This window comes from Heptranchias perlo, chromosome 6 (assembly GCF_035084215.1).
Source record: "Heptranchias perlo isolate sHepPer1 chromosome 6, sHepPer1.hap1, whole genome shotgun sequence".
In the NCBI taxonomy this organism is placed as follows: Eukaryota; Metazoa; Chordata; class Chondrichthyes; order Hexanchiformes; family Hexanchidae; genus Heptranchias; species Heptranchias perlo.
In genome coordinates this window covers 111,057,820-111,084,248 of record NC_090330.1, presented here as the reverse complement: position 1 = coordinate 111,084,248, position 26,429 = coordinate 111,057,820, and the positions used below count along the sequence as shown (strand labels likewise).

General features: G+C 50.5%; 1 protein-coding gene across 1 annotated transcript in view; it reads right to left on the bottom strand.

Annotated features, from left to right (window-relative positions):
- Positions 1-26,429, bottom strand: part of LOC137323158 (collagen alpha-6(IV) chain-like) — a 209,901-nt gene that overhangs the window by 13,251 nt on the left and 170,221 nt on the right. The window contains exons 32-43 of the mRNA XM_067986641.1: positions 26,154-26,297; positions 22,406-22,531; positions 21,541-21,722; positions 17,890-17,953; positions 16,599-16,673; positions 16,404-16,511; positions 12,313-12,420; positions 11,478-11,549; positions 9,318-9,443; positions 3,379-3,495; positions 2,925-3,086; positions 309-407 (exon numbers count right to left, since the gene is read on the bottom strand). Of these exons, the coding sequence (XP_067842742.1) occupies positions 309-407; positions 2,925-3,086; positions 3,379-3,495; positions 9,318-9,443; positions 11,478-11,549; positions 12,313-12,420; positions 16,404-16,511; positions 16,599-16,673; positions 17,890-17,953; positions 21,541-21,722; positions 22,406-22,531; positions 26,154-26,297 (1,383 nt within the window). The remainder of the gene's footprint in view (positions 1-308; positions 408-2,924; positions 3,087-3,378; positions 3,496-9,317; positions 9,444-11,477; positions 11,550-12,312; positions 12,421-16,403; positions 16,512-16,598; positions 16,674-17,889; positions 17,954-21,540; positions 21,723-22,405; positions 22,532-26,153; positions 26,298-26,429) is intronic.

The following is a 26,429-nucleotide window of genomic DNA, read 5'->3' as shown; positions in this document are numbered from 1 at the left end:
TCCCCACCAGAGGAAATAGTTTCTCTCTATCGACCCTATCAAATCCTTTAATATAATATAATGAGATTTAAATTGTTAATTCTGCCACGTCTTAAGCAACACTACAAGTTTATCCAGGAATGGAAGAGTTTCCTCGTGCCTCTTTGAGCACAGTCTGGATTTGGTTTAATAGATAAACAAACAAAAGTTCCCCGATGCAGAGTGAGATACATCTGGAGTGTTGGCAGAAACGGAGCTCCCGGCTGTGTATCAGGAGTGCGAGAGATGAACGGACTCCAATAATCGGAAAGAGAATAAGGTTCACTCACCAGCTAGTCCAACTGAACCCCTTAATCCAGGGGCTCCTGGGTCTCCAGGTGGTCCATTCCTCCCAGGGTAACCCATAATACCATGGTCACCCTTTTGACCTTTCAATATAGAAATATACAAAAAATAATCAGCTACAAATACTTTGAGAATAACAGAAATGTGCAGCATTGTACGGTATGAAAGCACCAACATTTATCAACAAATTAGAGGGAATATTCCTCGATTCCACGCCCCCAGAGTGGAGCCTTGCATGAAGGGAGCAGGGGTTGTAGAATCATCACTTCATAGCCCTGACTCTGATCCCGTGTTCCCCTTCGAACTTGGCTCCTTGCTGGGAGAGTGAAACTGAACTTGGGCGGGGGACATGAAACAGGGGGAATTGCATTTGCCGCCCGATATACCACACGCCCGATAAAACACACGCCCAATATACCACACGCCCGATATACCAAACCCCTGATATACCACACGCCCGATATACCACACGCCCGATATACCACACCCCTGATATACCACACGCCCGATATACCACACGCCCGATATACCACACGCCCGATATACCACACCCCTGAAATACCACATGCCCGATATACCACACGCCCGATATACCACACCCCTGATATACCACACGCCCAATATACCACACGCCCGATAAAACACACGCCCGATATACCAAACCCCTGATATACCACACGCCCGATATACCACACCCCTGATATACCACACGCCCGATATACCACACGCCCGATATACCACACGCCCGATATACCACACGCCCGATATACCACACGCCCGATAAAACACACGCCCGATATACATACGCCCGATATACCACACCCCCGATATACATACGCCCGATATACCACATCCCCCATATTCATACGCCCAATATACCACACGCCCGATATACCACACCCCTGATATACATACGCCCGATATACCACACCCCTCATATACCATACGCCCGATAAAACACACGCCCAATATACCACACGCCCGATATACCACACGCCCGATATACCACACCCCTCATATACCATACGCCCGATAAAACACACGCCCAATATACCACATGCCCATTATACCACACGCCCGATATACATACGCCCAATAAACCACACGCCCGTCATACCACACGCCCGATATACCACACCCCCGATATACCACACGCCCGATATACATACGCCCGAAATACCACACGCCCGATATACATACGCCCAATAAACCACATGCCCGCCACACCACACCCTCGATATACCACACACCCGATATACCTCACGCCCGATTTACTACATGCCCATCATATTCGGATCTATTGAAGTCAACTGAACTAAATATGGGGCATGAGATATAATAGGCGACCAATAAGATACCGCATTCCCCGCCCATAAAATAGGGTCCGTAGAATAGGGTCCGGAGAATAGGGTCCGTGGAATGGGGCCCGTGGAATGGGGTCCGTGGAATGGGGCCCGTGGAATGGGGCCCGTATAATAGGGCCCGTATAATGGGGCCCGTGGAATGGGGCCCGTGGAATGGGGTCCGTAGAATGAGGCCCGTAGAATGGGGCCCGCGGAATGGGGCCCGTATAATAGGGCCCGTATAATGGGGTCCGTGGAATGGGGCCCGTGGAATGGGGCCCGTATAATGGGGTCCGTGGAATGGGGTCCGTATAATGAGGTTCGTGGAATGGGGCCCGTGGAATGGGGTCCGTATAATGGGGCCCGTATAATGGGGTCCGTGGAATGGGGCCCATGGAATGGGGTCCGTATAATGGGGCCCGTATAATGGGGTCCGTGGAATGGGGTCCGTATAATGGGGCCCGTATAATGGGGTCCGTGGAATGGGGCCCGTGGAATGGGGCCTGAGGAATGGGGCCCGTGGAATGGGGTCCGTATAATGGGGTCCGTGGAATGGGGCCCGTGGAATGGGGCCCGAGGAATGGGGCCCGTGGAATGGGGCCCGTATAATGGGGCCCGTGGAAAGGGGCCCGTGGAATAGGGCCCGTGGAATGGGGCCCGTGGAAAGGGGCCCGTGGAATGGGGCCTGAGGAATGGGGCCCGTGGAATGGGGTCCGTGGAATGGGGCCCGTGGAATGGGGCCCGAGGAATGGGGCCCGTGAAATAGGGTCCGTAGAATGGGGTCCGTGGAATGGGGTCCGTGGAATGGGGTCTGTAGAATGGGGTCCGTAGAATGAGGCCCGTAGAATGGGGTCCGTATAATAGGGCCCGTATAATGGGGTCCGTGGAATGGGGCCCGTGGAATGGGGTCTGTAGAATGGGGTCCGTGGAATGGGGCCCGTGGAATGGGGCCCGTGGAATGGGGCCCGTGGAATGGGGTCCGTGGAATGGGGCCCGTGGAATGGGGTCTGTAGAATGGGGTCCGTAGAATGAGGCCCGTAGAATGGGGTCCGTAGAATGGGGTCCGTAGAATGGGGTCCGTAGAATGGGGTCCGTAGAATGGGGCCCGTGGAATTCGGCCCATAGTCATGCAAATGTTTTCATTTCCCTGTGTTTTAATAAATCTTTATTTAACACCTAGTTCTAGACAATTTTCCCACAAAACAGCATTAATCTACGTTGAGACTTGCTCAGATAAATGAACCTTCTCAGATTTACCTTTGTTGCCGGAAATGCCATCGATCCCTGAAAGGCCTGGAGTTCCTTCATCGCCTCTCATCCCCACTGGTCCTGGTAAACCAGCAGTACCCTGATCCCCTGCATCACCCTTGGCCCCAGGGGGGGCCCATCTACCAGGTGGACCTGCTTGGCCGGGGTAACCTGTAAGATGGTTTGAGATAATATTAATGATCTTCAGTGCCTTTTCCGTGTGTCCATTATTCATTGTAAGGTCTCACCCCTGAGTCAGAAGGTTGTGGGCTCCAGTCCCGCTCCAGAGGCTTGAGCACAAAGTCTCTGCTGACTCCCAGTGCAGTAACCATGGGCTGGCTGTGATTTCCAGTCATGGGACAGGCCCGTGATCTCCCCATACTTCTGGCCAACAGACGATGCTTTCTGGCCAGCCGTCCTCACTCAGTAAACCATCCCCACCGTATCAAGAGTCATACTTCACCTTGCACACCGTCCAATCCTCTGGGTCCGAGATCTCCCGGTTTTCCGGGCTTGTCAGAAGGTATCAAGGGTCCAGGTGCTCCTCGAAGTCCCACTGGGCCAACATCACCTGGTAAACCTAATGAGAATCATACAAACAATAGTGAGCATTTTCAGAGCTTAATAGTGAGTATCTGGATTTATCCAATAAATATTGATGGAATCATAGAATCATAGAATGATACAGCACAGAAGGAGGCCGTTCGGCCCATCGTGCCTGTGCCGGCTCTTTGAAAGAGCTCTCCAATTAGTCCCACTCCCCCGCTCTTTCTCCATAGCCCTTCAAATTTTCCCCTTCAAGTATTTCTCCAATTCCCTTTTGAAAATTATTATTGAATCTGCTCCCACCGCCCTTTCAGGCAGTGAATTCCAGATCAGAACAACTCACTGCTTAAAAAAATTTCTCCTCATCTCCTCCTCTGATTCTTTTGCCAATTCCTTAAATCTGTGTCCTCTGGTTACCGAACCTTCTGCCACTGGAAACTGCTTCTCCCGATCTACTCTATCAAAACCCCTCATGATTTTGAACACCTCTATTAAATCTCCCCTTAACCTTCTCTGCTCTAAGGCGAACAATCCCAGCTTCTCCAGTCTCTCCACATAACTGAAGTCCCTCATCCCTGGTACCATTCCGGTAAATCTCCTCTGCACCCTCTCCAAGGCCTTGACATCCTTCCTAAAGTGCGATGCCCAGAGTTAGACACAATACTCCAGCTGAGGCCTAACCAGTGATTTAGAAAGGTTTACCATAACTTCCTTGCTTTTGTACCAGTATTAGTCAAAAACTGTCGCAAACCTTTGAGAAGATTTTCTAGAATAGATCTTCCGATTGGTTGCGTCTGATTAATGGGTGTAAAGTGGGTTCAATCGATTTGAAAATGAGTTGGGACCCGTTAGGCCAAGTTTCCACACATTTAGTGCCCGTTAAATTTTCTGGTCAGGCTTTCTATTGGTCCCAAATAACCAAAGCGGCAGCCCTTTACTGGCTGCTGGGACCCACGTTCCTGGAACACCCAATACAATATTCCAATGAATGACATTGCGTTACCATCCAATCTTGGCTCAGTTTGTCGCAGCGGTTGCCTTGGCACCCAGTGAGTGAGGACAGCCTTGTTCACTGGGCATTCCCTCGGGGATTCTCCCGCTCACACTCCCGTTATCCTGCTTATCCGGGGTTTCCACCAAACCTCCACCAAAACTACACCGCCAGAAGGGGAGAATCATAGAATCATACAGCACAGAAGGAGGCCATTTGGCCCATCATCTCTGTGCTAGCTCTTTGAAAGAGCTATCCAATTAATCCCACTCCCCTTAGCCCAGCAAATTTCTCCTCTCACTTTGTGAGAAGTTACGAGGAAATTCCCAGCGATTGACCTCTTTCTTTGAGGCAATTTAGGGTAAATTTTTGTGAGGCTGTGGTCCTGGTATCAGAGGCCCCTATGCCTGATTTCCTAATCCGCATTTTTAACGCATAAGACTCCAGATCAAGGAGCAGAGCGAGCAAAACGACCCTTCCCCGTACGGTTTCTCTTGTGTTCTGGTCCTTTCCCTCTGTGTTAGTCACTCAGTGAAACTACTTTCTTGCCTCTTAGTCTTGTTACATAGAATTTACAGCATAGAAACAGGCCATTCGGCCCATCTGGTCTATGCCGGTGTTTATGCTCCACACGAGCCTCCTCCCTCTCTACTCCATCTCATCCTATCAGCATATCCTTCTATTCCTTTCTCCCTCATGTGTTTATCCAGCTTCCCCTTAAATGTATCTACACTATTCACCTCAACCACTCCTTGTGGGAGCGAGTTCCACATTCTCACCACTCTCTGGGTTAAGAAGTTTCTCCTGAAATCCCTATTGGATTAATTAGTGACTATCTTATATTTATGACCCCTAATTCTGGTCACCCCACAAGTGGAAACATTTTCTCTACGTCTCCCCTATCAAACCCCTTTATAATCTTAAAGACCTCTATCAGGTCACCCCTCAGCTTTCTATTTTCTAGAGAAAAGAGCCCCAGCCTGTTCAGTCTCTCCTGATAATTATACCCTCTCAGTTCTGTTATCACCCTTGTGAATCTTTTTTGCACCTTCTCCAGTGCCTCTATATCCCTTTTATAATATGGAGACCAGAACTGTTCAAAGTATTCCAAGTGTGGTCTAATTAATTAAATCTCTTGTACCTGCACCGATCCAGTGAGCCCAGCCCTGGCTGACTTTCTCTTGTCAGCTCCAGAACTGTGAGCCAATGAGCACCAAAAGTACCAGTTTCTCTGCCGCAGATGTAGACCAGGAGCCGAGACCCCACAGGCAACGGGAAATCCTCAATCTCTCTTACTCAAAGCTTCGTACAAACAAAATACTCTCCCACTGCCAGAACACAGCACCTCCCCAAACAAATCAAAATCCGAGATCAGAGCATTTCCAAGCCAGAACTGAAAAGACACGTCACAGGCAGGTTTAAAACACGGTAAATAAGAAACTGTCCCCAGTCACAACTGGGCGCATGGAGTTCGATGTGGGAAAGTGTGAGGTCATCCACTTTGGATCCGAGAAAGACAAATCGGAATATTTTCTAAATGGTGAGAGACCAGGAGCTGTGGAGGAGTGAAGGGATTTGGGTATCCATAAATCCATAAAAGCTATAGACAGGTATAAAAAGTAATCAAAAAGCCTAATGGGATGTTGGCCTTTGTCTCAAGGGAATTGGAATACCAAAGTGAGGATGTGATGTTTCTTTTATTCGTTCATGGGATGTGGGCGTCGCTGGCGAGGCCGGCATTTATTGCCCATTCCCTAATTGCCCTTGAGAAGGTGGTGGTGAGCCGCCTTCTTGAACCGCTGCAGTCCGTGTGGTGAAGGTTCTCCCACAGTGTTGTTAGGAAGGGAGTTCCAGGATTTTGACCCAGCGACGATGAAGGAACGGCGATATATTTCCAAGTCGGGATGGTGTGTGACTTGGAGGGGAACGTGCAGGTGGTGTTGTTCCCATGTGCCTGCTGCCCTTGTCCTTCTAGGTGGTAGAGGTTGTGGGTTTGGGGGGTGCTGTCGAAGAAGCCTTGGTGAGTTGCTGCAGTGCATCCTGTGGATGGTACACACTGCAGCCACTGTGTGCTGGTGGTGAAGGGAGTGAATGTTCAGGGTGGTGGATGGGGTGCCAATCAAGCGGGCTGCTTTGTCCTGGATGGTGTTGAGCTTCTTCAGTGTTATTGGAGCTGCACTCATCCAGGCAAGTGGAGAGTATTCCATCACACTCCTGACTTGTGCCTTGTCGATGGTGGAAAGGCTTTGGGGAGTCAGGAGGTGAGTCACTCGCTGCAGAATACCTAGCCTCTGACCTGCTCTTGAAGCCACAGTATTTCTATGGCTGGTCCAGTTAAGTTTCTGGTCAATGGTGACCCCCAGGATGTTGATGGTGGGGGATTCGGCGATGGTAATGCCATTGAATGTCAAGGAGAGATGGTTAGACTCTCTCTTGTTGGAGATGGTCATTGCCTGGCACTTGTCTGGTGCGAATGTTACTTGCCACTTATGAGCCCAAGCCTGGATGTTGTCCAGGTCTTGCTGGATGCGGACTCGGACTTTTTGCATTATTTGAGGGGTTGCGAATGGAACTGAACACTGTGCAGTCATCAGCGAACATCCGCATTTCTGACCTTATGATAGAGGGAAGGTGATTGATGAAGCAGCTGAAGATGGTTGGGCCTAGGACACTGCCTTAGAACATAAGAACATAAGAAATTGGAGCAGGAGTAGGCCAATCGGCCCCTCGAGCCTGCTCCGCCATTCAATAAGATCATGGCTGATCTGATCCCAACCACAAATCTAAAGAACACAAGAAGTCGGAGCAGGACCCGGCCACATAGCCCCTGGGCCCTCTCCGCCACCCACAGGGCATTGACCGATCCGAACTCAGCTTCATGTCCAATTTCCTGCCCGCTCCCCATAACCCCTAATTCCCTTTACTTCTAGGAAACTGTCTATTTCTGTTTTAAATTTATCTAATGATGTAGCTTCCACAGCTTCCTGGGGCAGCAAATTCCACAGACCTACCACCCTCTGAGTGAAGAAGTTTCTCCTCATCTCAGTTTTGAAAGAGCAGCCCCTTATTCTAAGATTATGCCCCCTAGTTCTAGTTTCACCCATCCTTGGGAACATCCTTACTGCATCCACTCGATCAAGACCCTTCACAATCTTATATGTTTCAATAAGATCGCCTCTCATTCTTCTGAACTCCAATGAGTAGAGTCCCAATCTACTCAACCTCTCCTCATATGTCCGCCCCCTCATCCCCGGGATTAACCGAGTGAACCTTCTTTGTACTGCCTCGAGAGCAAGTATGTCTTTTCTTAAGTATGGAGACCAAAACTGTATGCAGTATTCCAGGTGCGGTCTCACCAATACCTTATATAACTGCAGCAATACCTCCTTGTTTTTATATTCTATCCCCCTAGCAATAAAAGCCAACATTCCGTTGGCTTTCTTGATCACCTGCTGCACCTGCATACCAACTTTTTGATTTTCTTGCACTAGGACCCCCAGATCCCTTTGTACTGCAGTACTTTCCAGTCTCTCGCCATTAAGAAAATAACTTGCTCTCTGATTTTTCCTGCCAAAGTGCATAACCTCACATTTTCCAATATTATATTGCATCTGCCAAATCTCCGCCCACTCACCCAGCCTGTCTATATCCCCTTGTAGGTTTTTTATGTCCTCCTCACTCTCTACTTTCCCTCCCATCTTTGTATCATCTGCAAATTTTGATATGTTGCACTCGGTCCCCTCCTCCAAATCGTTAATATAGATTGTAAAGAGTTGGGGACCCAGCACCGACCCCTGTGGAACACCACTGGCTACTGGTTGCCAGTCCGAAAATGAACCATTTATCCCAACTCTCTGCTTCCTGTTAGATAACCAATCCTCCACCCATGCCAGAATATTACCCCCAATCCCGTGATTCTTTATCTTAAGTAATAATCTTTTATGTGGCAAAGTCTTGGGGTTGAGATGATTGGCCTCCAACAACCACTACCATCTTCCTTTGTGCTAGGTATGACTCCAGCCACTGGAGAGTTTTCCCCCTGATTCCCATTGACTTCAGTTTTACTAGGGCTCCTTGGTGTCACACTCGGTCAAATGCTGCCTTGTTGTCAAGGGCAGTCACTCTCACCTCACCTCTGGAATTCAGCTCTTTTGTCCATATTTGGACCAAGGCTGTAATGAGGTCTGGAGCCGAGTGGTCCTGGCAGAACCCAAACTGAGCAGGTTATTGGTGAGTAAGTGCCGCTTGAAGCACTGTCGATGACACCTTCCATTCAGTTGTACAGAACCTTGGTCAGACCCCATCTGGAGATACTGGGTTCAGTTTGGAGAACGTGTCTGTGTCCCTTTGTAATGAGGCCAATAATGAAAAATGTTAAGGGACAGTTGACTGTTTCCTGGCCTGGACCCCACTGACCAGATGTGCCCCGTCTGGACCCCACTGACCAGATGGCTCCTCCTCAGGAGACTGGTATTCCTCCTCTGGCTCAGTGCACCTGCCTCCAAACTTACACCGGGTCCCATTGGGATGGAGGAGGTGGGACTTCCCAGCCCTCGGCCAATGTGGTGTCACTGTCCTTGCAAGGTGCGGGCAGAGGTCTTGTTCCGGACAAGGCCGATTGGGAGCTCCCAGGGTCGGTGGGAGCCGGGAATATCCGGATCCCTGCCTGTTTCTGGAATGTTCCAGTGGAATTATGGTGGGAACCCATCAGAGAAATGCAGGGACAACATTTACATAATACGACGCAATATAAAATATCAAACTCTTTACGCTCGCGCTCACCCAATAACATTCTCTTGTTGTAACTCTACGCAGACGGAGCATTTCAACACCTGGAAAGTTGGGCTGGTTTATTTCACACTTACCAAAATCGCCCCTGGGTCCAGCTTCACCTGGTAGACCGGGTTCCCCGGGCTGTGTGCTGGGTATTCCTCTCTCACCTTTCTCACCCCTGTCACCAAGCTGACCTGTGACTTCTTTCCCACTTACACCTGTCAGTAAAAAAACAACATTCCAGGTTACAATCATTGTCTAACGTTAATTGTCAGTTCAGAGGCAGAAGGCCGTAGGTTTAAGCTTTAAGGCTGACGCTCCCGTACTGCAGTACTGAGGGAGTGCAGCATTGTTGGAGGTGCTGCCTTTTGGATGAGAGGTTAAATAAGGTCCCGTTTGCCTGTTTAACTGAGTGTAAAAGGTTACACAGCCCCTATCGAAGAAGAGTGGGAGGTTTCCTCAGGGGCTAAGAGAGCAGGAACCATTGAGCCTCCCCACACTGGCATCTGTTGGGGACCCCTCCCTCCACTGGAACTTTCCTCATGCCGGGAACCGTTTCTTTGAGTAACCAGTGATGGCCAACTCCCTCCCCCATTCCCGTTCCTGCCCACCGGCTTTGACCTCGTTCCCACCAGCCTTGACCTCACTCTTTCTGGCCTTGACCTCATTCCCTCCGGCCTTGACCTCACTCTTTCCGGCCTTGACCTCATTCCCTCCGGCCTTGACCTCAGTCCCTCCGGCCTTGACCTCATTCCACCGGCTTTGACCTAGTTCCCACCAGCCTTGACCTCACTCTTTCCGGCCTTGACCTCAGTCCCTCCGGCCTTGACCTCATTCCTGCCGGGATTTCAGATATTAAAACGAGGCCCAGCTGTTAAATCGAAGAGCTTTCAAACTTCCGGGTTTGGTGCCCATTTTGGGCGCCCATTTTGGGCTCCCCCCCACTCACCGATCGCCCGCCCCCAGGTAAAATCGGCCCCCAACTCATTATCTTCCGTTCCCCTCTCACTGGTACAACTGCCGCTTTCATTTCATAGAATCATAGAATCATGCAGCACAGAAGGAGGCCATTCGGCCCATCTTTATTTAATTGTGCCTCAGCATCCAATGATCAGCAGGAGAAGGCTCGTTCTGTTCTGCACCAGCAGCTCCGATCTTCTGGATTTAAATTCATTCTTGCCAAGCTTGAAAACTAAACAAACTGGGAACGATGCTGGTTAATACCCTTCCGACTGAAAAATCTAAGCATTCAGTCCACCAGCATAATTCCACTGAGACGTGGCTGATTACCAGAGGAAAAAACATTCAAATTCCCAGATATTTGGGTTAAGGAATCAGAAATGTACCAGATCTTTACTGTGTATAAAGCAGTGATTTGATGTGTTTGCAGAGCCCTGGCCCTGTGCTTCACTGGACCTTGATCTGGGCTCCTAGAGAGTGACACTCTGCACCAGAGTGTGAGACTACACCAGAGTGTGACACTCTGCACCAGAGTGTGAGACTACACCAGAGAGTGACACTCTGCACCAGAGTGTGAGACTACACCAGAGAGTGACACTCTGCACCAGAGTGTGAGACTACACCAGAGTGTAACACTCTGCACCAGAGTGTGAGACGACACCAGAGAGTGACACTCTGCACCAGAGTGTGAGACTACACCAGAGTGTGAGACTACACCAGAGTGTGAGATTACACCAGAGAGTGACACTCTGCACCAGAGTGTGAGACTACACCAGAGAGTGACACTCTGCACCAGAGTGTGAGACTACACCAGAGTGTGACACTCTGCACCAGAGTGTGAGACTACACCAGAGAGTGACACTCTGCACCAGAGTGTGAGACTACACCAGAGAGTGACACTCTGCACCAGAGTGTGAGACTACACCAGAGAGTGACACTCTGCACCAGAGTGTGAGACTACACCAGAGTGTGAAGCTCTGCACCAGAGTGTGAGACTACACCAGAGTGTAACACTCTGCACCAGAGTGTGAGACGACATCAGAGAGTGACACTCTGCACCAGAGTGTGAGACTACACCAGAGTGTGAGATTACACCAGAGAGTGACACTCTGCACCAGAGTGTGAGACTACACCAGAGTGTGACACTCTGCACCACAGTGTTAATTTGTAAAATTACCTGTTTACTCCAAACAAAATCAATAATCTAACAATGCACAAATTGTTTGGTGTAATTAGATTCTACAAACTCTCTCCCATTGTCCGTATTGGTCAGAGAGAAATCCAGACAGTACCTGGGGATCCTGAGAAACCTTTTAGTCCTTTTAACCCGTCTAAACCCGACAGACCAGTAGGACCTCGCAGACCTGTTGGAAAATTCAAAAATAAAAACGTTTAACATTTAATTAGAGAATCCTAAATCTGCCTTTGGTTTACATTGAAAATCACCGAAACTTTAAAAGAAAAACACACGGGTAAGATCGATTCATTGAGCAGTGAAAGATTTGCCTTTTAGTGAGAGTTTGTTCCGAGAACTTGTCCCTGGATTAAGCAGATCAGAAAATGTTCCAGGGAGAACAATGAGTTTCAAAGGGGGAGGTACAACTTTTTGGAGCCATCAGACGGATTCAGCTCTCACGGCCAATGGGTTGGGGGGGGGGGGGTAAGATTACACGAAAGATCTGAGCCCCCTCACCATTCACGAGGAAATGCCAGCCCCCTGTGATCGGGAGCAACAGATGACTTTGGACCGATGGTTCCCAAAGCTCTCCACCATTGGGATTTTCCTTAGAATCATAGAATCATACAGCACAGAAGGAGGCCATTCGGCCCATCGTGCCTCTGCCGGCTCTTTGAACGAGCTATTCCAATAGTCCCACTCCCCTGCTCTTTCCCTATAGCCCCCATGATTCCATTACTAATATTAGGGTAACTCTCGATTGTGCCCTCCTGCCGTGGAGCTCTGCTCGACGGGAGCACTGATCAAGAATTCGTGGCCACGTCTTCCCTTCCAATTCACCGAACAAATCGTTAAATCGGGGTGCCACCTAATCTACAGCCGCACTCCCTCTGTCATCTTCTGCACACTTTAGATCAGGTGTTTGTGATTGTAGCCCTGGCCCGATGTACCTTTTACCCCTTGATATCCTGAAAATCCCGTGTATCCCGGGAGACCAGGAGAACCTTCAGAACCTTTTGATCCTCTGTTGCCTGTTGTGCCGGGAAACCCAGGGGAGCCTGTAGAACAGAGAAATCTAAATCAGTTCCATCCAAAAACACTTTAGGAGACAACGGGAGTGAAATTGGTCCATGGCAGAAGCACAAATGGGCATTAGCGAACCAGCAAACCAGTGTTTTGGAAAATTAAATCCGCTGGGGTGTAAAATGGACGGCTGATTTTATAGCACCCATCGCCAAACACTAAGTTCACCCTCAATGAATTCTACAGATTTATGGTCCAAGACCTGCTACTTTAGGTTTAGACCAGAGAAAAATAATTGCTCCTTACAATTCTGGTAAAGAAAGAACTTGCATTTATACAACAGAGTACGACAACCTCAGGACAACACAAAGCACTTCACAGACGGTTAGTTAGTTTTGAAGTGCAGTCATTGTTGGTGTGTAGGTTTACACAGGAACATAGGAACAGGAGGAGGCCATTCAGCCCCTTGAGCCTGTTCCGCCATTCTATTAGATCATGGCTGATCTGTACCTCAACTCCATTTACCCGCCTTTGCTCCGTATCCCTCGATACCCTCACCCAACAAAAATCTATCGATCTCAGTCTTGAAAGCTCCAACTGACTCCCAGCGTCCACAGCCTTTTGGGGGAGAGAGTTCCAGATTTCCACGCCCCTTTGTGTGAAAAAGTGAGTCCTGATTTCACCCCTGAATGGCTGAACTCTAATTTTAAGGTTATGCCCCCTTGTTCTGAACTCCCCCCACCAGTGGAAATAGTTTCTCTCAATCTACCCGATCAAATCCCTTTAACATTTTAAAGGTCTTGATTAGATCAACCCTCAACCTTCTAAACTCATGGGAATACAGGCCCAGTCTATGGAACCCATCCTCATAATTTAGCTATTTTATCCCTTCCACGACCTGTATATCCTTCCTGAGATGTGATGCCCAGGACTGACTCCGGGATCTATTTACACAGCGCGATCCCATAAATGGCAAATGATTTAGACAGCCAGGTAACATATTTTGCTGCTGTTGGTCGAGGTCAGAACACCAGAATTCACTACTCTTTTTCAAATAATGATACAGGTCCTCCTGGAACAGGCTTTGAACTCACAACCAAGACAGGCAAAGGGTGCGAACAACTGCTGGAAAGGTGGGAGCAGATTCAATAATAACTTTCAAAAGGGGAATTGCATAAATACTTGAAAAGGAGAATCTGCAGGGCGATGGGGAAAGGGCAGGGGAGTGGAATGTGTTTCCAGCTGTGGGGCTGCTCTCGGAATCTTCAGTTACTGTTTACAGTTCATGTCTGCTGTGGCTCAGTGGGTATCACTCTCATCACTGAGTCACTCTCATCACTGAGTCACTCTCATCACTGAGTCACTCTCATCACTGAGTCAGAAAGCTGTGGGTTCAAGTCCCACTCCAGAGACTTGAGCACAAAATCCAGGCTGACACTCCCAGTACAGTACTGAGGGAGCGCCGCACTGTCGGAGGGTCAGTACTGAGGGAGTGCCGCACTGTCGGAGGGTCAGTACTGAGGGAGCGCCGCACTGTCGGAGGGTCAGTACTGAGGGAGTGCCGCACTGTCGGAGGGTCAGTACTGAGGGAGTGCCGCACTGTCGGAGGGTCAGTACTGAGGGAGTGCCGCACTGTCGGAGGGGCAGTACTGAGGGAGCGCCGCACTGTCGGAGGGTCAGTACTGAGGGAGCGCTGCACTGTCGGAGGGTCAGTACTGAGGGAGTGCCGCACTGTTTCAGGGTCAGTACTGAGGGAGTGCTGCACTGTTTCAGGGTCAGTACTGAGGGAGTGCTGCACTGTTTCAGGGTCAGTACTGAGGGAGTGCTGCACTGTCGTAGGTGCCGTCTTTCGGATGAGATGTTAAACTGAGGCCCCGTCTGCCAAAGATCCCATGACACAATTTTGAAGAAGAGCAGGGGGCGCTCTCCTCGGTGTCCGGGGCCAATATTTATCCCTCAACCAACAGCACTAAAAATAACAGATTATCTGGTCATTATCACATTTCTTGCTGAGCACGAATTGGCTGCCGTGTTTCCTACATTACAAAAATGACCACGCTTCGAAACTACTTCATTGGCTGTAAAGTGCTTTGGGACGTTGTGAGGTTGTGAAAGGCTCTATAGGAATGCAGTTTCTCTCTTTACCCCCTGGGTGTTAAACCTTTACCATTGCTGAAAAAATTTGCTTCTTAAAATTCTGGTAAAATAAGAAGATGGGTTAGATTTTGACGGGGGCTACACCCCGAACTCCTGAGTAACTACAGTGGTCGATCAGTGGAAGCCCCAGAGAAAGGGAAATTCTGCCCATTTGTTATTTATACAGTAGTTTATCACATCACCCAGACAACCCAAAGTGCTTCACGCTCAATGAACTACTCTGAAGCAGAGTCTGCAGCTCAGCTCAGCTCAGCCTCCCCCAAACAGCACAAGTTTAGGAGAAGGGCCTCCCCCCAGCTCGGGCTGGTCATATCGTCGGGGGATGCAATGTACCTTCTGCATGTTCCAGACCCCAGCCCATAATATGGGGAGTGGAAGCCCCCAATGCAATTCACTATCAGACAACAACAACAACAACAAACAAACAAACAACAACAACCTGCATTTATATAGCGCCTTTAACATAGTAAAATGTCCCAAGGCCCTTCACAGGAGCGATTATCAGACAAAATTTGACACCGAGCCACATAAGGAGATATTAGGACAGGTGACCAAAAGCTTGGTCAAAGAGGGAGGTTTTAAGGAGCGTCTTAAAGGAGGAGAGAGAGGCGGAGAGGTTTAGGGAGGGAATTCCAGAGCTTAGGGCCCAGGCAGCTGAAGGCACGGCCGCCAATGGTGGAGCGATTAAAATCGGGGATGTGCAAGAGGCCAGAATTGGAGGAGCGCAGAGATCTGGGAGGGTTGTAGGGGCTGGAGGAGGTTACAGAGATAGGGAGGGGCGAGGGCCATGGAGGGATTTGAACACGAGGTTGAGAATTTTAAAATCGAGGCGTTGCCGGACTGGGGGCCAATGTAGGTCAGCGAGCACAGGGGGTGATGGGTGAACGGGACTTGGTGCGAGTTAGGATACGGGCAGCAGAGTTTTAGATGAGCTGAGGTTTACGGGGGGTGGAAGATGGGAGGCCGGCCAGGAGAGCATTGGAATAATTTGAATCTGGAGGTTACAAAGGCATGGATGAGGGTTTCAGCAGCGGAGGTGGAAGTAGGCGGTCTTGGTGATGGAGACGATATGTGGTCGGAAGCTCATCTCAGGGTCAAATAGGACAGCAAGGTTGTGAACAGTCTGGTTCAGCCTCAGACAGTGGCCGGGGAGAGGGATGGAGTCGGTGGTCAGGGAATGGAGTTTGCAGCGGGGACTGAAGACAATGGCTTCGGTCTTCCTAATATTTAGTCGGAGGAAATTTTTGCTCATCCAGTACTGGGTGTTGGACAAGCAGTGTGACAAATCAGAGAGAGGGGAGGGGTCGAGGGAGGTGGGGGTGAGGTAGAGCCGGGTGTCGTCAGCGTACATGTGGTACCTGGGTATCAAATAACAGCTGGCGAGCTTGGAAGTACAATTCAGACAGGAGGAGAGGAATGGGTCGCATCCCCTGCTCCACACATGGGACAGAGTGTTAGATGTTGTGACATAGCTCAGAGAGAACTCACCCCTGATTCCACCCTCACGGATGGATTGTTATCTGTCACCGAGACATTACTGACTGACATCGGGAGGTTCTGCTTCACACAGAGAGTGATCAACACTTGGACTGGATGGAGCTGAAAATCCTGGAATGATGTTAGATGCAGCAGTGGGAGGTTTGGGTGCAGGAGTGTTCTGGATGGATGAATTAGTTTGGGCTGAACGGCCTTTCCCATCCCTAAGTATCTTGCGATCTTGTGATCTGAGGTGACCGCTTGTTTACACGTATAGGTCAAGAGGAAACAACCAACACTACAGTGAGCCTGTAGAGTAATACAGTCCCCTGGACAGGTGAGATCGAATGGGTCGACCATGCAGACAAAGGAGGGGTGTGCTCACCTTGTTGACCTGGGAGCCCAGGATCACCGAAATTCCCTTTCATCCCCTGAATGCCTGGATCCCCTGGTTGTCCAGGATTACCATGTAACCCTGGAAAGCCTGATTTGCCTGTAACAGAACGCACAGCATTGATATACGTCCCTGCGTAAACACGGACAATGTCTTTTTCAGATACACCAGTGACAGGCCCCTTACCGTCGACCCCCAGTTGACCTGTTTCACCCTTGTGTCCTGGCAGCCCCGGCAGGTTTATCGTCTCCCCCTGTTCACCTGGGGTGTTGGAGCAACAAAGTTGTGTTATTAAAGAGTGAAGCAGTCAGGTAAAGTAGAGTAGAGTCAGTAACAAACACAGTTCCTATACTGGCTAGCTCTCAACTCATTTTCAATCTGTCTTCAAGTTATCGGTCTTTATTTAATTTGTTCTAGGAGCACAAGAACAGGAGGAGGCCATTCAGCCCCTCGAGCCTGTTCTGCCGTTCAATTAGATCATGGCTGATCTGTATTTTAACTCCATTTACCCGCCTTGGTTCCGTAACCCTTAATCCCCTTACCCAACAAAAATCGATCAATCTCAGTCTTGAAAGCTCCAATTGACCCCCAGCCTCAACAGCTTTTTGGGGGAGAGAGTTCCAGATTTCCACTCCCCTTTGTGTGAAGAAATGCTTCCTGACATCACCCCTGAACGGCCTGGCTCTAATTTTAAGGTTCTGCCCCCTTGTTCTGGACTCCCCCCACCAGAGGAAATAGTTTCTCTCTGTCGACCCTATCAAATCCTTTAATCATCTTAAACACCTCGATTAGATCATCCCTCAATTTCTAAATTCAAGGGAATACAGGCCAATGTTGGGTTGGTGTGACTGAGGGGGTAAAATGAGCTCCTGCCGTGGGGCTTCGCTGAGCATGGTGTGGATTCGAGTAAATATTCCCAGCTCCTGAAGCCTCTGCCATACACTCTCAACAGACACAACTCTGCATCGCAAATCCGAATTTACAAAATTACCCCTTTGTCGTGAAATCTGAAGTCACTCCATTTATTGTTCCGTTAAATACCCCGTTAACTGTTGAAGCTCACTGCTGGTGGATGCATCACTGTAGATCTCTCAGTACCAACTAGTTTCGGTCGCACGGAGACCATTGGTCGGGGCTACTGTCTTAGTGCGGAGTTAACGGCTGTCCGATTGGTTCAAAGCAGCAGGTGATGGGCGAGGGGGGGGGTTGACTTTTCGAAGCTCAGACTGGCAGAGGGAAAGCTCCTAGTTCCCACCCTTAGAAAATGATCCCAATAACAGAAGAATCTTTAATTACTGAGAGTGCTTATTGAGAGTATGGGGGCAGGAATCTACACACTTCCCAGCTTTTACTTTTGACAGATAATAACCGTGACGATTTTCTGATACGAGCTCCCATCGCCTGGCTCAGTGCCGGCACAGCGAATTCTAAATCCGTCCCGTACTGCGTTTTGGGGGTTATGTTTACCCTCACTCACCTTTTAGTCCACTAGAGCCCAGTAGGCCCGGGCCACCAGGCAGGCCGGGGCTACCCGAGACACCCTGTGAGAAAACAGTCACACTTTAAAAAGAAACATCTTGCATTTATATAGCGCCTTTCACAGCCTCAGGACGTCCCAAAGCGCTTTACAGCCAATGAAATACTTTTGAAGTGTAGTCACTGTTGTAATGTAGGAAATGCAGCAGCCACTTTGCGCACAGCAAGATCCCACAAACAGCAATGTGATAATGATCAGATAATCTGTTTTCGTGATGTTGGTTGAGGGATAAGTACTGGGGAGAACTCCGCTGCTCTTCTTCGAAATAGATCCCTCATGGGATCTTTTTACATCCACCTGAGAGGGCAGACAGGGCCTCGGTTTAACGTCTCATCCGAAAGACGGCACCTCCGACAGTGCAGCGCTCCCTCAGTACTGACCCTCTGCCAGTGCAGCGCTCCCTCAGTACTGACCCTCCGACAGTGCAGCACTCCCTCAGTACTGACCCTCCGACAGTGCAGCGCTCCCTCAGTACTGACCCTCCGACAGTGCAGCGCTCCCTCAGTACTGACCCTCCGACAGTGCAGCGCTCCCTCAGTACTGACCCTCCGACAGTGCAGCGCTCCCTCAGTACTGACCCTCCGCCAGTGCAGCGCTCCCTCAGTACTGACCCTCCGACAGTGCAGCGCTCCCTCAGTACTGACCCTCCGACAGTGCAGCGCTCCCTCAGTACTGACCCTCCGCCAGTGCAGCGCTCCCTCAGTACTGACCCTCCGACAGTGCAGCGCTCCCTCAGTACTGACCCTCCAACAGTGCAGCACTCCCTCAGTACTGACCCTCTGACAGTGCAGCACTCCCTCAGTACTGACCCTCCGACAGTGCAGCACTCCCTCAGTACTGACCTTCTGACAGTGCAGCACTCCCTCAGTACTGAGCCTCCGACAGTGCAGCGCTCCCTCAGTACTGCCCCTCCGACAGTGCAGCGCTCCCTCAGTACTGACCCTCCGACAGTGCAGCGCTCCCTCAGTACTGACCCTCCGACAGTGCAGCGCTCCCTCAGTACTGACCCTCCGACAGTGCGGCGCTCCCTCAGTACTGACCCTCCGACAGTGCAGCGCTCCCTCAGTACTGACCCTCCGACAGTGCAGCGCTCCCTCAGTACTGACCCTCCGACAGTGCAGCGCTCCCTCAGTACTGACCCTCCGACAGTGCAGCGCTCCCTCAGTACTGACCCTCCGACAGTGCAGCACTCCCTCAGTACTGACCCTCCGACAGTGCAGCGCTCCCTCAGTACTGACCCTCCGACAGTGCAGCGCTCCCTCAGTACTGACCCTCCGACAGTGCGGCGCTCCCTCAGTACTGACCCTCCGACAGTGCAGCGCTCCCTCAGTACTGACCCTCCGACAGTGCAGCACTCCCTCAGTACTGAGCCTCCGACAGTGCAGCGCTCCCTCAGTACTGACCCTCCGACAGTGCAGCACTCCCTCAGTACTGACCCTCCGACAGTGCAGCACTCCCTCAGTACTGACCCTCCGACAGTGCAGCGCTCCCTCAGTACTGACCCTCCGACAGTGCAGCGCTCCCTCAGTACTGACCCTCCGACAGTGCAGCACTCCCTCAGTACTGAGCCTCCGACAGTGCAGCGCTCCCTCAGTACTGACCCTCCGACAGTGCGGCGCTCCCTCAGTACTGACCCTCCGACAGTGCAGTGCTCCCACAGTACTGACCCTCCGACAGTGCAGCACTCCCTCAGTACTGACCCTCCGACAGTGCGGCGCTCCCTCAGTACTGACCCTCCGACAGTGCAGCGCTCCCTCAGTACTGACCCTCCGACAGTGCAGCACTCCCTCAGTACTGACCCTCCGACAGTGCGGCGCTCCCTCAGTACTGACCCTCCGACAGTGCAGCGCTCCCTCAGTACTGACCCTCCGACAGTGCAGCACTCCCTCAGTACTGACCCTCCGACAGTGCGGCGCTCCCTCAGTACTGACCCTCCGACAGTGCAGCGCTCCCTCAGTACTGACCCTCCGACAGTGCAGCACTCCCTCAGTACTGACCCTCCGACAGTGCGGCGCTCCCTCAGTACTGACCCTCCGACAGTGCAGCACTCCCTCAGTACTGTACTGGGAGTGTCGGCCTGGATTTTGTTCTCAAGTCTCTGGAGTGGGACTTGAACCCATGACCTTCTGACTCCGGGTTGAGAGCACTGCCCACTGAGCCAGGGCTGACGCTTTAGACAAACTCGGTTCAGCGCTTGGGGGGCATAACAGTCCGAATGAAACGCAAACACCTTCTGTCATAAGAACATAAGAAATAGGAGCAGGAGCATGCCATTTGGCCCCTCGAGCCTGTTCCGCCATTCAATAAGATCATGGCTGATCTTCTACCTCAATACCATTTTCCTGCACGATCCCCATATCCCTTGATGCCTTTAATATCTCGAAATCTATCTATCTCAGTCTTGAATATATTCAATGACTGAGTCTCTACAGCCCTCTGGAGTAGAGAATTCCAAAGATTCACCACCCTCTGAGTGAAGAAATTTCTAAATGTCCTAAATGTCCTCCCCTTTATTCTGAGACTGTGACCTCTGGTTCTAGACCCCCCAGCCAGGGGAAACATCCTCCCTTCATCTACCCTGTCTAGCCCTGTAAGAATTTTGTATGTTTCAATGAGATCACCTCTCATTCTTCTAAACTCTAGAGAATACAGGTCTAGTCTACTCAATCTCTCCTCATACAACAATCCCGCCATCCGAGGAATCAGTCTGGTGAACCTTCGTTGCACTCCCTCTATGGCAAATATATCTTTTCTTAGATAAGGAGACTAAAATTGTACACAATACTCCAGATACGGTCGCACCAAGGCTCTATATAATTGCAGTAAGACATTTTTACTCCTGTACTCAAATCCTCTTGTAATAAAGGCCAGCATACCGTTTGCCTTCCTGATTGCTTGCTGCACCTGCATGTTAGGTTTCAGTGACTCATGTACAAGGACACCCAAGTCCCTTTGAACATCAACATTTCCCAATCTCTCACCATTTAAAAAATACTGTGCATTTCTGTTTTTCCTACCAAAGTGGATAACTTCACATTTTTCCACATTCTATTCCATCTGCCATGTTCTTGCCCACTCACTTAGCCTGTCTATATCCCCTTAAAGCCTCTTTCCATCCTCCTCACAACTCACATTCCCACCTAGTTTTGTGTCATCAGCAAACTTGGAAATATTACATTTGGTCCCCTCATCCAAATCATTGATATCGATTGTGAATAGCTGGGGCCCAAGCACCGATCCCTGTGGTACCCCACTAGTCACAGTCTGCCAACCTGAAAAAGACCCATTTATTCCTACTCTCTGTTTTCTGTCTGTTAACCAATTCCCAATCCATGCCAGTATATTATCCCCAATCCCATGTGCTCTAACTTTGTTCACCAACCTCCTTTGTGGGACTTTATCAAAATCCTTCTGAAAATCCAAATACATCACATCCACTGGTTCCCCCTTATCTATTCTACCAGTTACATCCTCAAAATACTCCAATAGGTTTGTCAAACATGATTTCCCTTTCATAAACCCATGTTGACTCTGCCAAATCCTATTATTATTTTCTAAGTGTCCTGTTATCACCTGATCTGTCAAACTCACCCTCTCGCCAGACATCCCGGGGAATCCACTAATGCCTGGAGGACCGGGTAATCCTGGCATTCCTTTGCTCCCAGGTTCACCGGAGAATCCTGGGATTCCTTGAATGCCTTTCTGATGCCCTGGAATTCCAGGGAATCCTGGTTGTCCAAGTTGGCCTGGGAGCCCCAGCATTCCTTTAGACCCTGATTAAAAAAAACAACAGACACAAAAATAAGTGTTTGACGACACAGGCAGTGATGTGTTCGCTATTCGTTTATTCCCCAATTAGACAACAACAGGTCAACGACTGCGAGTTGCATTTATATAGCGCCTTTAACATAGTAAAATGTCCCAAGGTGCTTCACAGGAGCGATTATCGGACAAAATTTGACACCGAGCCACGTAAGGCGATATTAGGACAGGTGACCAAAAGTACTTTCTGCAGTCACAAAACCAGTCAGAATCATAAAATCATACAACACAGAAAGAGGCCATTTGGCCCATCGTACCTGTGCTGGCTCTTTGAGAGAGCTATCCAATTAGTCCCACTCCCCCTGCTCTTTCCCTGTAGCCCTGCAAATTTTTTCAATTCAAATATTTATCCAATTCCCTTTTGAAAGTTATTATTGAATCTGCTTCCACCGCCCTTTCAGGCAGCGCATTCCAGATCAGAACAACTCACTGCGTAAAAGAAATTCTCCTAATTTCCCCCATATAAGTTAGAGACGCTTTTTAAAATCAACACAGGTTCAAAAGTGGTCTAAACAACATGGCTAAGATTTGGGATTATCCCAAATTTCATAGGCAACATGTCAATGCGGGCAAAATCAAACAAAAGAATGAAATAGCAATTCTTTCCAATTTTCATATTTCCGTCATATCATACCTCTGGGCCCAACGAATCCAGCCCCTCCAGAGTAACCGGTATCTCCCTTAGACCCCTTCACCCTCACCATCATGGCTGGAATGATTGGCGGTGCTGGGCCAGGTCGGCCACTTTCTCCACGGTTACCTATAGTCATTAATAAAATACTGTCACTCTCCATACCCTCGAAGCCTTTACTCTGGTGAGAAGTGTCAGCACTTTATACATGTCAAAAATGCAAAACAATAACAACAACTTGCATTTATATAGCGTCTTTAATGTAGTAAAACGTCACAAGGCGCTTCATAGGAGCGTAAATCAGACAAAATTTGACACCGAGCCACATAAGGAGATATTAGGACAGGAGACCAAAAGCTTGGTCAAAGAGGTAGGTTTTAAGGAGATTCTCAAAGAATGAGAGAGGCGGAGAGGTTTAGGGAGGGAATTCCAGAGCTTAGGGGCCCAGGCAGCTGAAGGCACGGCCGCCAATGGTGGAGCGATTAAAATCGGGGATACACAAGAGGCCAGAATTGAAGGAGCGCAGAGATCTCGGAGGGTTGTAGGGCTGGAGGAGGCTACAGAGATAGGGAGGGGTGAGGCCATGGAGGGATTTGAAAACAAGCAGTGCATTCCAGATCATAACAACTCGCATTCCAGATCATAACAACTCGCTGCTTAAAAAAAATTCTCCTCATCTCCCCCTCTGGTTCTTTTGCTAATTACCTTAAATCTGTGTCCTCTGGTGACCGACCCTCCTGCCACTGGAGACAGTTTCTCCTGATCTACTCCATCTAAACCCTTCATGATTTTGGACACCTCTATCAAATTTTTTTTATTATTTGTTCATGGGATGTCGGTGTCACTGACAGTGCCGGCATTTATTGCCCATCTCTAATTGCCCTTGAAGAAGGTGATGATTAAGAATCAACCACATCGCAGTGGGTCTGGAGTCACATATAGGCCAGACCGGGTAAGGGCGGCAGGTTTCCTTCCGAAAGGACATTAGTGAACCAGATGGGTTTTTACGACAATCCAGTAATTTCATGGCCACCATTACTTTTTTATTCCAGATTTTTTAAATTTAATTAATTGAATTTAAATTCCCCAGCTGCCATGGCGGGATTTGAACTCATGACTCTGGATTATTAGTCCAGTAACATAATCACTATGCTACTGTACCCAACTTATCTCCCCTTAACCGTCTCTGCTTGAAATATTTATGGATGATTGTTTTATTTTTCTTGTTTTTGGGCGTGAGGATGTTTAAATTTCCAGTTGATTGGTGATTCTGATTTCAGAATGCCTCACTGTCCCTTGGCTGGAGGCTGAGTATTGTCCTTACATTGAGCATGCATGACTCCTGCTACACATTGCAACATCAATTACATCCATGTATAACGTATTAAATATCTTCCATCCTCCTCCCCACCCCACAATCCTCCTTTCACCTCCCGAGCCTGGCTCCAATTATCTCTCTGCTCTCGAACCCGCTTGGCCTGAATAACACACTTAATCTTCATATCTAATGAGAAATGCCTGAGGAGGTCGACTTGCCGTCAAATAAAATCTCAAACCACCCGCGGCCCCGATATTTACAGGAGGCAGAAACCAGCGGCGGGAGGGGACCAATGGGGATTGACCCCAGCAATCGGGGGCCCTGTGATTGGGGACGGCCTGCAATCAGAGGTGGGGGACAGCCTGCGATCGGAGATGGGGGGGCTGTGATCGGGGGGGGGGTGTGATCGGGGGGGACAGCCTGCAATCGGAGATGGGGGGGCTGTGATCGGGGGGGGGGTGTGATTGGGGGGGCTGTGAATGGAGGGGGCTGTGATTGGGTAGGGGGGCTGTGATCGGGGGGGGGGCTGTGATCGGGGGGGGGGCTGTGATCGGGGGGGGGGCTGTGATCGGGGGGGCTGTGAATGGAGGGGGCTGTGATTGGGTAGGGGGGCTGTGAATGGAGGGGGCTGTGATTGGGTAGGGGGGCTGTGATCGGGGGGGGGGGCTGTGATCGGGGGGGGGGGCTGTGATCGGGGGGGGGCTGTGATTGGGGGGGCTGTGAATGGAGGGGGCTGTGATTGGGTAGGGGGGCTGTGATCGGGGGGGGGGCTGTGATTGGGGGGGCTGTGATCGGGGGGGGGGGCTGTGATTGGAGATGGGGGGCTGTGATCGGGGGGGGGCTGTGATTGGGGGGGCTGTGATTGGGGGGGCTGTGATCGGGGGGAGGGCTGTGATTGAGAGGGGGGGCTGTGATTTTGGGGGGGGCAGTGATCAGGGGGGGGCTGTGATTGGGGGGGCTGTGATCGGGGGGGGGGCTGTGATTGGAGATGGGGGGCAGTGATCAGGGGGGGGCTGTGATTGGGGGGGCTGTGATCGGGGGGGGGGGCTGTGATTGGAGATGGGGGGCTGTGATCGGGGGGGGGCTGTGATTGGGGGGAGGGCTGTGATTGGGTAGGGGGCTGTGATTTGGGGGGGGGGCAGTGATCGGGGCGGCTGTGATTGAGAGGGGGCGGGGCTGTGATCAGGGGTGGGGCTGTGATCGGGGGGGGGGTTGTGATTGGGGGGGGGCTGTGATCGTGGGGGGGGCTGTGATCGGGGGGGGGGGCTGTGATCGGGGGGGGGGGTTGTGATCGGGGGGGGGGTTGTGATCGGGGGGGGGTTGTGATCGGGGGGGGGTTGTGATCGGGGGTGGGGTTGTGATCGGGGTGGGGGCTGTGATCGGGGGGGGGTTGTGATCGGGGGGGGGTTGTGATCGGGGGGGGCTGTGATCGGGGGGGCTGTGATCGGGGTGGGGTTGTGATCGGGGGGGGGGTTGTGATCGGGGGGTGGGGCTGTGATCAGGGGGGGGGTGGAGGCCGAAGGCTTCCTGGAGGGGCCTGGGGTGGGGGACCCTCCTGCTCCTCCCGGCCCACAAGCAGTGCTGAAAGAGCCTCCTGCCTTGGGCCTGCCGGGAAGCCCACAGCTCGAGCCTCTCTCTAACTTTCTGTGAAAGTGAAGTTGGAGCACAGATTATGTCATCGTTACCTCCTGATCCGTTTGCAGGAGCCCTGTCCATGGCCTCATTTCTGCACGTTAAACTTTAAAGGGGTGGGAATGGGGCCGGGGATTTTAAAACCCTCTCCCCTGACCCTCTCCTGCCCATCGAGGGGCGGTGAGGGGGTTAAAATCGAGGGCTAATGATAGATACGTCGTTCCATTAATTTAAGGCCCATTGCGTACCTACCTCTTCCCCCTGTGTGTGGATAATGGGGTAAATGTTCAGAGGCCCCCCTCCCACAGTGGAGTCTCGGTCAGTGGGAGCGCGGAACAGAGAGCTGGAAATCAATGAGTGGAAAATGGGAAATGTGATGAATCAGATGAGAGTCACTGAGTCCGGAGAGCGATTCGCGGGACGGTCAGATGTGGAATTACGAAAAAGGACCTCAAACACGATAGATTCGTGGTCCGAGAAACTTTGGTGGGGAGAAGCTAAAATGTAATTTGCCGGAAAGATCTTTACGCGGCAATGTTTTGCTTTAAAGTGACATTTTTGCCACTTTGTGGCAGGCAGTTTAACATCTGGTCTGAAAGACGGCCCCTCTGACAGGGCAGCACTCCCTCAGGTACTGCGCTGAGTCTCGGCCTCCATCACACACAACACAAAAGGTAAAACTGGGGCCCAATTTCCTCAATGGTTAAATTGTAGTGAGAATATTCGCTCGTCATAAGGGAGTTACCCAAACAGCTCACAAGCACTAACTTGGAGTAAGGTCACCGCAGGGTCAGCACTTACCTTTGGTACCTTTCAACCCAGGGTAACCTTTGGCCCCTGTGATTCCAGAGAAACCAGTTTCCCCTCTAAGGCCTGAGATGCCAGGTCGACCTTTAACCCCCCTGATACCAGGGAATCCGGCCATTCCAGGTGAACCTTTTACACCTAAAGGAATGAAAGTAAAAAATGCAGGTCAGCGAGGGTTCCTGGCCCTGGAAACCCATGCACACCCCACCAGCATCGTCCGCACAGGAAGCATGTTAGTATTAACATGGAGCTCTGCTAAACCATAGTGAG